General features: G+C 42.4%; 1 protein-coding gene across 1 annotated transcript; it reads right to left on the minus strand.

Annotated features, from left to right (window-relative positions):
* Positions 1 to 1,827: 1,827 nt before the first annotated feature.
* LOC132212764 (zinc finger CCHC domain-containing protein 10-like) lies at positions 1,828 to 2,387 on the minus strand. The gene has a single exon (XM_059658753.1). It carries the CDS (start codon positions 2,379 to 2,381, stop codon positions 1,911 to 1,913), a length of 471 nt encoding a protein of 156 aa, XP_059514736.1. The 5' UTR covers positions 2,382 to 2,387; the 3' UTR covers positions 1,828 to 1,910.
* Between the last annotated feature and the right edge of the window lie 8,399 nt (positions 2,388 to 10,786).

A 10,786-nucleotide genomic window follows, 5' to 3' on the forward strand; every position in this document is an offset into this window, starting at 1 on the left:
CTCTTATTCATTCTTTTGATGATTACTACCCTGGGTAAAATTTAGAAACATAAAAAAAACTTAAATTTCATGTGGGAGCATTATTATTCTACTCTTGAGTAAAGGAAAGCACTGTGAGTCATTGCCATCAAATGGGAAAATGCCTTATGGTAAATAATGCTTCTGTTTATTGTTGGTATAGAATTCCCAGCTCTGAGAGTAACCTAGGAGGCACTGCAAGTGGTTTTCTATGAAAAGAAATAAAAGTAAGTGATCAATGTGAAGACCAGAGTATCACTGAACGTCAGAATCAAGCAGGCATTCTCATATCCTAGCTTTATGGCCAGGATGCCAAAAGATGTTAAAATTAAATGGGATAAGTCAGGAATGAGGACAGAACTGAAGACTTTTGGCTTGGTGTTTCTCCCTCTCAAGGAAATGATGCAGACTCTCAAAGATGTTTTTTGTACTCTTTGATTATACATCCAAAATGCTTCTCTGAATCTATAGGCTTATTAAATATCTCTAACAGAGTAAAGCACTCTCTAAGATACTTCTGTGATTTCAAGGACTGAACTAAGTATGGCAAGATCTTTGATCACAGTGTTTTGACAGTTCTTATCTAACTTATTCTTAAAAACACCAAGATATTGCAACAGAATTTTACTTTTAAAAGATAATATATTAAAACTTTCGTTCATTCATTCAACAAAAGTGTTTTGAATGCCTGCTATGCCCACCTACAGGGTGCTGGAAGATTTCAATCCCCTGCTTCTTATTTTCGCTACTTTATCCATATGTTGCTCAAAGGATAAGTGAAATCCTTATTATTTATCCATCCTTCAATAAGTGTGTCTTCCACAAAGCTTTCCCTGATCATCTCACCTAGAAATTATATCTCTCTTCTCTATACCCGATAGGCATCTATCCAGCTGGTATTTTATTTCATTTGGTTTCATATCTTTCATTTAGTCCATAAGCTCCCAAGAGATGAGGCCCTAACTATATGCTTCTATTCATTCATTTCCTCATTCATTCAACTGGAAAGACACTGAACCAAGTATTATGTGCAACATAAAGATAAATAAGACACAGCTACCATCTTTGTACCTATGTCAAATTTATCTTTGATTTTAGTTTAACTGTAAATTAATACATGAAAATCGTTATCTTGACATGATTCCTATAAATTGTTTTACATCTAAAAATGTGTTCACCTGCCCAGCGGATGTGGCTCAGTAGTTGAGCACTGACCTATGAACCAGGAGGTCATGGTCCTACGGGTCAGGGCATATGCTTTGGGTTGCAGGCTCTCTCCCCAGTGGCGGACACACAGGAGGCAACTGATTAATGATTCTCCCTCATCATTGATATTTGTATATTTATATGTAAATATATAACACATATATTTATGTGTTAACTTGAGCTGAAAACTTCTCCCAGCATTCCCATCCCTGCTTTTTTATATACCTCACATAATTTAACACAATGTCAATGACAAAGTAGGGACTAAATAAATATGTGTTGGATGAATATTTGTTGAAATGACTTTTTTTTTTTAAAAGATTTCAGTGGTAAGACCCTCAAATTTCCCTTTTTGGTTCATGTGATACTTTATTACATTTGCATTTTCAAATTATGATAGCTCATAACGAATATAAGGGAAATATGAGAAATCTTAGTTGTTGGGGTCCAATCCCAGCAGGTCCAGAGGTCCCCAAAGGTGTGGACGGAGTCGGCGAAGAAGGAATGACACGGAGACAGCGTTCAGTTGATCAGCAGCCTAGCCAGGATCTCCAGCCAAGTTCTGGGGTGTTTTTTTGTGTTTTTTTTTGGCCAGTTAATCTATTTGGCTTTAACATATTCTAAATTCCCTTTTGAGAATCAGATTAAAGTTTATGGTCCATCAGTCCAATATAGGTAGAGTGACTCTATTTCTTTTGCTTCTTTTTTGGTGGTTCATCTTCGGAGCTGCTATCCATGCTGGTGCTGCTACTACCGGAAGAGCTGGAATCTGAGTCTGAATCAGAGGATGAAGAAGAGCTTGTGGAGGAGGCTGAAGATGATGAACCGGAGGAGCTTTCATCAGTATCACTGTCCTCAGAGGAGGATGAGGTAGATGTTTCTTCACTCTCTGATGAAGAATCACTGGCTGAACTGTCACTGCTATTGCTACTGGAGCTGGTTACACTCTTAGACTTTTGTTGTAATAATAATCTGTTTTCTTTTTCTTTTAAAGCTTTCTTTAGTTCTGCTGTTCTTGAAGGCCTATGTAGGTACTTCCTTTTTCCTGTGCATTCGTAAGTCCAATGTCCAAATTCCAAGCATTTCTGACATCTTACATGTTGCTTATTTGCTTCAGCTTGTCTCCGGGCTATGAGTCGATGCATGGGAGTCGCCATCTTAGCGGGACTCCAAGTTCTGTTTTTTATTTTCTTATTACATCTGTATTTATACCAGTTGATTTTAATCCTATCAATTTGCATTCCAAAGGTTAGGGCGTTTCTTATCTCCATTCCAGGGAGTAAAGATTATGTAGCTTAAGCATGATTGTTCATAGTTAAAGTGATTAACTACCCGCCTGGCATTTAGTTAAGGGGTTTTATTCCCTCCCTAACTTCAGAGGAAAATCCCTACCTGGGGAAACAACCTTTCTTGGAGAGGTGACCTTGGTTAAAACGTATAGTGCCAAGAAAGGGAACAAACATATTAAGAACAGTATGCCATATACGCCAGGTCCCTTGAAACGTATGCTATGCAGATGTTTCTTCCCTGTAGCGCCTGTGTCAAGCAGCAAGGATGAACCGGCTTCTGGCAAATTCACCCTTTTTAATTTTTTTAAATGATAGCGCATGTAAATCAGCGGCCACCTCTTGGATTGGGTTGTTTAAGACTCGGAAGAAGACTGACAAGTAATGATAGCGAGCATAGCTATAAACATAGTGGATGGAGTGCACAAGGAGCCTTGTTCCTGTAGAAGGTTGCTGGCCTCTTCAGTCAAGGGATTTCAGCTGTCCTCAAGTCAGTGGTTTGGTTGTCCTTGTTGATCTGGCTAGCAGGCGGTGTCATTGGCGACGGGCTTCCCCGAAGTGTCAGCGAGTTGAACGGGTGGATCAAAGGGTCCATTAGGGCCGTGCTTGATGGTGGTGTCGGTGTCCCGGGGAGGAGTGAGCTGTGCCCTCTGGGTCGGCCAATATGGATACCGGGGAGGAGGAGGAGGAGGCGGAGATGGAGGGTAGTAGAGAGAAAAAGAAGAGAAAGCAAAAGAACTACAAGGCATGGAAGTGTTTAGAAAAAAAAAGGGAGAAGAAAGGGAAGAAGGCAGCATCCTGACACAGCCCTTTCCTTCAGCTGCCCCTTTCCCTGTGGTCCAAGGTAGAAATGGGAAATAAGTCCTGTTGCAGTGAGACGGCAGCTGCTGTCAGCCAGTTTCTGTCTTTACCTGGGTCCTGATCTGAGCTGGGCGTGGGAAGCGAAACAGCCATGGGGGCAGGAAACCTCCCTCAGAAGGGGTGAGGGTTCAGGCCTCTGCAAAGTTGGGGGGCGTGAGGGTCTGTGCCCCACCGCTATTGACCCCCAAGTTGTCTCCTGATGGCCCCTCTGTGACTGTGCCTGTCGTAGCTTGTTCCTTCCCTGAGGAATCTTACCCGATTCTGGCTAACCAGCCATCCTCCGAGGCCAAGCAGGGTGATGTGAGGTTCACTCTGTCTCCTTGGTAGCCTATGCCCCTGTGGCCTCCACGCCCAGCAACTGCCTTGGGATCTCCTTGCCTGCTGGTGGGGCCCTGGCTCTGGTCACATATCTTGGGGAACCCAGGTTTCTTCTCCAGGGAGGGCCAGCTCACACCATTGGGCAAGAGACAGATCCATGACACCGACCACCATGAGACCTCATCCTCAGCGTAAACAGAAAGCCCAGGCAACAGCTGTGGGCAAATGGACTGTGAGAAGAGGGTCCTCTTGACACAAGGGCAAGAAGGGCCAATACAGGACAAAGGAGAAATGGCCTGTCATCATGTAGTCCCGGGACAGGGCTTTCTCAGCCCAGGATGTCAGACTCTTGGCACAAGACAACGTCACGTATGGGGCATAAACCAGACACCCTCTAGTCATGGAAGAAAAGGGAGGTGCGCTTCCTGGAACAGTAGGGTAGGGAGATTCTAGAAAAGGCTGTGTTCAGGAGAGAAGGAGAAAGGCCAAAGAACCAGCAAACAAGTAGTCAGATTAAAAAAAAAAAGGAAAAGGAAAGGAGATGTGGGGCAAAGCTGGGACATATGGACAGACAAAAAGGAGGCACATGTAATCCTCCCAATGGACAGGTTGTTCCAGCTCAGAGCTGCACATCTGCTGCAGATGGGCACTGGTCAGGTGTGCTAGGGTGAGGCAGAGACAGAGGGCGGTGAGACATAAGGTCAGACTAGATGGTCTGGAATCCACACAGGTGAGTCTGCGTCCTGTGGAAATATACAAGCATATCCTCTCCCCCAGGTTAAAAGCACATCAGGTCCCTTCCAGGCTCCTATAAGCAAGTCTCTCCATTTGACGAGGGCTTTAGGTTTAGTTAGATCAGGGTTACAATGTCTGTACATGGGGGAATTTCCCTCAGAATCTACAAAGCTAAGAGGCAGCAATGTGTAGTGAGAAGAGCATTGTGATTCAGGTCAGGGACTCTTCTCTGGGATTTGGCTCCTCCATTTCCTAGTTGTGTGAACCGAGTCTTACCCTCTCATGCTGGGTCTCAGTTTCCGTATTTGTAAAACATGGATAATAATAGCCACCTGACAATGTTGTTGTGAGGAACAAATGAAAGAATGTATTTGAAAGCACTTGGAAAACTGCAAAGCATTTAAAAAATGATATTGTGAGCACACAGGCTGCTCATGACCAGTAAAGGGTAGTACCTATCACTATGCCTTTCTGGCCTGACTTCCTGCTGACACCTTAACAATTTAGAAAAGTCGCATTTTGTCCCTGATTTTCAGTCTTACCAACGACAACCTGGAAAAAACCTTACACAAGAAAAGGCTCAGTGAAATTCAGCATTCACTAATCCTAACAATAGTTGTAAAATCACGAGAAATCTTTATAATAAAGATAATAGGCAAAAATACCTTCATTAATCACACATTAATTAATAGCTCTTGATTACAGAATTTTTTTATGTACAAAGCACTTTATAGACATATCTTACTTAGCGAAGTACATGGATAGAAATCTCAAACTGCAGTCAAAAGATGCCATGTGACTAGAGTTGCACACAGTGTAGAATGGGTGCAGGAGTCTGGTTTCCAGGCTAGTCTTTATCCCTGAAACTAAGTGATCTCTGCTACCTAGTTTCTCATACATTAAAAAACAAGGGTGGCTAGTGCTAGCCTCTGCCACATGGGCTGCTGTGAGGACTGAATTTGCTAATTCATGCAGAGCATAGGCAGAGTGTCTGGCTCAATATTAGGGATTAGTATTTTTTTTTTCATCTCTTCCACCTATTAGCAAATTACCTTGGCCAAACTACCTAATACCTCCAGACTTCAATTTCCTTACCTGTAAAATAAGGCTAATAATAATACTTTTATCACTGCACAATTATGAGCATTAAATTAGATAATATATAATCTGGAAAACATTATAGACATTTTAATTCATATTATCACCTCATATTCTTTCTCTCATGCCATTTTACTCTTTTTTATAAAATATATATTTTATTGATTTTTTACAGAGAGGAAGGGAGAGGGATAGAGAGTTAGAAACATCGATGAGAGAGAAACATGGATCAGCTGCCTCCTGCACGCACCCTACTGGGGATGTGCCCGCCACCAAGGTACATGCCCTTGACTGGAATCAAACCTGGGACCCTTGAGTCCACAGGCCGACACTCTATCCACTCAGCCAAACCAGTTAGGGCCATTTTACTCTTCATACTAACCACAGCAAACTACCAGGATATGCTTTCTGGAAGGAAATTCTGGAATAAATTAAAATTCCAAGAAAACTGTACATTTTATCACCAAGAGCAGTTATCTCCCTTGGGCCAGGTATGCTTCTCATCAGTGGCAGCCCAGAGCTGTCTAACTTGGCACGATGCCATGTGGACTAGTTTCAGCAATCTTTGAGAGGAAGTGGACTGCAGGACATCTAGGGCTCATCTCCTCTTCTGCTGATCCACAGCGAAGAGCAGCATCCCCACATGCCCACCCATGCTATACAAATGATTACAAGAGCGATCAATATGAGTTACTTCCTCATGGTAGTAACACGGAGCAAAGGAGTTGAGAGGCATCCTATTACAGTGGATAAGTATTATGGGAAGAACTGAAATAATTAAATCATTTTTTGCTCCCAGCTCTAAAGGTCTGGGCTCACTGACAAATACTTAAACAGCTTTCCTTACTCAGTTGTGTATATACATTAGACATATCTAAGTTAAGAAGATTCTAGACATTATGAAGTGCTATTTCTTTTTTTAAAAAAAAATATATTTTATTGATTTTTTACAGAGAGGAAGGGAGAGAGATAGAGAGTTAGAAACATTGATGAGAGAGAAACATCGATCAGCTGTACCTTGCAACCAAGGTACATGCCCTTGACCGGAATCGAACCTGGGACCTTTCAGTCCGCAGGCCGACGCTCCATCCACTGAGCCAAACCGGTTTCAGCTGAAGTGCTATTTCTTGAGAGAAGCCAAGCTATTTATTCCTCAACTAATCAATTCCAGTATTCACACCAAAGGAAATATGCAGCTTAACAGTCCATACACAACTTGTTGAATTCAATGAACATTAACATTAGTACTGGTTGACCCTATGAGAATAGACTTTACTTAAATATCATTTTGAATGACATTTTTATTTTGGGTTCTGGTTGAATAGGATACTGCAAGGAGTCAAGGTCAGTAGACTGAAGCAATGTGGACATATAGAGTTTACTAGCTGCCATTTTACATGACATGATCATCCCAAAATATGTATACACACAATCATATTGAGGAAGCTGTGGGAAATTATTTTAATAATTTTTAGCATACCCTAATTTTTAAATTCATTAACACTATTTTTCAGATTCTAATTACCTAAACCATCTGTTAATATTAAGACGGCCATATGAATAACATATGTAACAGCACTCTTTAACTGCCAAACACTGTACTCTTAATCCTGCCCTACCATGATGGAGTCAGTGATATTTACATATTATTCAGCAGTCCACATATTAGGCTTTAAGATTCAACTGAAAGTATTCTTCCTTTTGAATTTAACTCATTTGCCTGCATCCTATTAGAAATAATCTTTTTTTTCTACATTCACCTTAAATTTCCTTACTACCTCAGTTATAACATTTGTCACAATCTATAACTACTACATTTATATATGTACTAGGGGCCCGGTGCACGAAATTCGTGCACTGGGTGTGTGTGTGGGGGGGGGGGGGGGAATGTCCCTCAGCCCAGCCTGCCCCCTCTCACATACTGGGAGCCCTCAGGCGTTGACCCCCATCAACCTCCAATCACAGGATCAGCCCCTTGCCCAGGCTTGACGCCTCCGCCAGAGGTGTCAGGCTTGGACAGGGGACCCCCATCTCCCCCCAATCACTGGCTCTGGCCCCCGCCCAGGCCTGAGGCCTCTGGCCCAGGAATCATGCCTGGGCAGGGGACCCCCATCTCCCTCTGATCGCTTGCTCCACCCCCCGCCCAAGCCTGACGCCTCTGACCCAGGCTTCAGGCCTGGGCAAGGGGACCATCATATCCCCCAATCCCCGGCTCAGCCCCCCGCCCAGGCCTGATGCCTCGGCCAGAGGAGTTGACCCTCATCACCCTCCGATCACCAATCACTGGATCGGCCCCTTGACCAGGCCTGAGGCCTCCGGCAGAGGTGTCAGGCCTGGGCAGGGGACCCCCAGCTCCCCGCGGTTGCAGGCTCCGCCCCTGCCCAGGCCTAACGCCTCTGGCCTAGGTGTCCGGCCCGGGCAGTGGGGACCCGCAGCTGCAGCAGCCCCGCGATCTTGGGCTTCGCTTTAGGCCCAGGCAAGGGACCCCTAGCTCCCGGGACTGTCAGCTTCGACCGTGCCCAGCTCCCATCGCTGGCTCCACCCCTACTTCCTGCTATCACTGGCCAGGGCGGCAAAGGCGCCTGATTCTCCGATCATGGCTGGGGGGCAGGGCAAAGGCGGCCCTGGGTTTCCGATCACTGTCAGTGGCAGGGGGCTTCTTCCTGCTTTCCCTTTCGCCTCCCTGCATTGTGCCTACATATGCAAATTAGCCACCATCTTGTTGGCAGTTAACTGCCAATCATAGTTGGCAGTTAATTTGCATATAGCCCTGATTAGCCAATGAAAAGGGTATCGTCGTACGCCAATTACCATTTTTCTCTTTTATTAGTGTTGATATGCTTAGCTTCCAGATAAGATTCCAAAAGCCTGGAAAGCAGGCTCCATCCTGTTCATCTTTGTGTAAGCCACTGTCCCTCCCCACTCCTCTCTACTAGGAATTTGTACCTAGTAATCTTAATAATCTTTTTTAAATGATTTTTTTAAATATATTTTATTGATTTTTTTACAGAGAGGAAGGGAGAGAGATAGAGAGTAAGAAACATCGATGAGAGAGAAACATCGATCAGCTGCCTCCTGCACATCTCCCACTGGGGATGTGCCCGCAACCCAGGTACATGCCCTTGGCCGGAATCGAACCTGGGACCTCTCAGTCTGAAGGCGGACGCTCTATCCACTGAGCCAAACCGGTTTCGGCAAATGATTTTTTAAAATGTTGCTGTTCACCTCCGTTAGTATTTTAACTATCGTACTACTTATTTCCTGACCCTTTAGGTAAGGTAATTACATAGCCCACCCTCACCTCTTATGAAAACATGTGGTTATCTACGAGGGACACATGCAACCAGATTTATTTTGTGCCTTTCAGCTACATGGGACACTCCTTCCTGCAGTTCTTAGGGTGATACTTTCTCTCCAAGCTGTCTGTGGTAAGTGGCAAGCCGTGCTTTTCCCTAGTGAGAAGGAAGTCAATAGGCTGTATTTTACTGTGACAGCTGGGCCATTTGACTTGAGTCTTATTACACTTGATGGCTACCTTTAGGGAATGTCTTTTTCAATTGCTTATTTTCCAAGTCTTTTGTCAGTTCAAACTACAGAAAACCAAAGGGGAACCCACATTCTACTGACGTGCATCCACAATATGGAAAGTACTTTATCAAACACGAGCCCAAGAAGATATTTCAATCTAATAAAAAACACAGATATTTACTGAGCACCAAAAACAGTATGAGAATGATGTAAAAATGTGGTAACTCTGACAGTTCACTCATGGATATTTTATTTAGGAAATAATAATACGTATATAAAAATTAAAATTATGTGAATTACTTTTAAAAAAATAAAAAAAACACCCAAAATATTTAATTTGGGAAAAGTTTTAATAATGGACACTTATTCCAGGAAGGCAATTTGGTTGTACTTTCAAGCATTTACTGAGGTTTTCAATGAGGGAACTGTTGGCATTACAGCAAAGCCATCTTTATTGCGTAGGACTGCTGTAAGCATTATCAGAGATTGAGGATCCCAGATCCCTGGCCTCTGGACACTCTCAGTGGCAAACAAAATATCTCCTTGTATTTCTAAATGCTCTCTAGAGTAGCACTCTCAGTAGTGAACCAACTGTATCAATCAAAATAGGCTAGATTATGCTACAATAAATAAGTACTTCAAATCCTTTATTTCTCCCTCACCCAACCTATCCAAAACAGGGAAAGACGAGTATTCTGTTTATTATAATGACCAGGGGGGAAACAAGACTGATGAAGCTCCATCTCATATGCACGCCCAGAGTCACTATGACAGTGGTGATCATACAAGTGTTTATTAGAGGAGATAGCAGAGCAAGGGGATTGTAGCTGCTGATATCCAAATGAGTCAGCAATGTAAAATTCTTAAAGTTGAAGGCCACACCTTGAGTTGCAAAACCCAAACCTCTAGGTTCCATTGATTTAGTTTTGTTCCGTGAACAAAAGAAGGTAGAGTTAAATAAGAAAACCCACCAAGAAGCCATGTATACAAGAAGCACACTATCATTGTAGCAGCGTAGGAAGAGAAAACTTTGAGTTGTACAAGTTTTAAAGAGCAGATAATTCCAATAATATTTGTAGAGGGCAGGGAGAAAAAGTAATGTTTCCAATTTCTTTTTATGAAATAGGCCTAAAAGTTATCCTCTAAATCAGTTAGGATTGCCAAAAAGAAAACTATCAACCATATATCAAAGGTTCACCATCAGGCACTGATAATTCAATATTAGGATATGTGGAAAGAGACCTTTTGCATTCAAACACAAGCAGTCAGAAGACATACAAAAGTAAAAATTCCTTATTTTCAATAACAACACAAAAGATAAAATGTCTGAGAGAAAATATATGAGGTCATTATTTTAAAATGCTTTAAAATGATACAAACTAAAATATGAACAAAAGACAAAGCATCCCATGTCCTCAGATAGGATGACTCAACATCATAAAGATGTCAATTCTCCCTAAATAAAACCACAGTATTCACCCAGGTCTAATAAAAATGTCAGCATCATTTTGTCAGAATAATCAAGCTGAGTCAAAAGTTCATGTGGAAAAATAAACACGTAAAAATAGCCAAGAAAGGTCTGTAACAGAAGAGTAATAAGGGGGAAGGCAGTGTTCAAGTATTAACACATTACAGAACTTCAGTAATTAAAATAGTGTAATAACATCATAACATCACATGAATAAACAGACAATTTATGGAACAGAATATGAAAACCAGTAATAGACATACATCTA

The sequence above is a fragment of the Myotis daubentonii genome, chromosome 11 (genome assembly GCF_963259705.1).
Source record: "Myotis daubentonii chromosome 11, mMyoDau2.1, whole genome shotgun sequence".
Classification (NCBI taxonomy): domain Eukaryota; kingdom Metazoa; phylum Chordata; class Mammalia; order Chiroptera; family Vespertilionidae; genus Myotis; species Myotis daubentonii.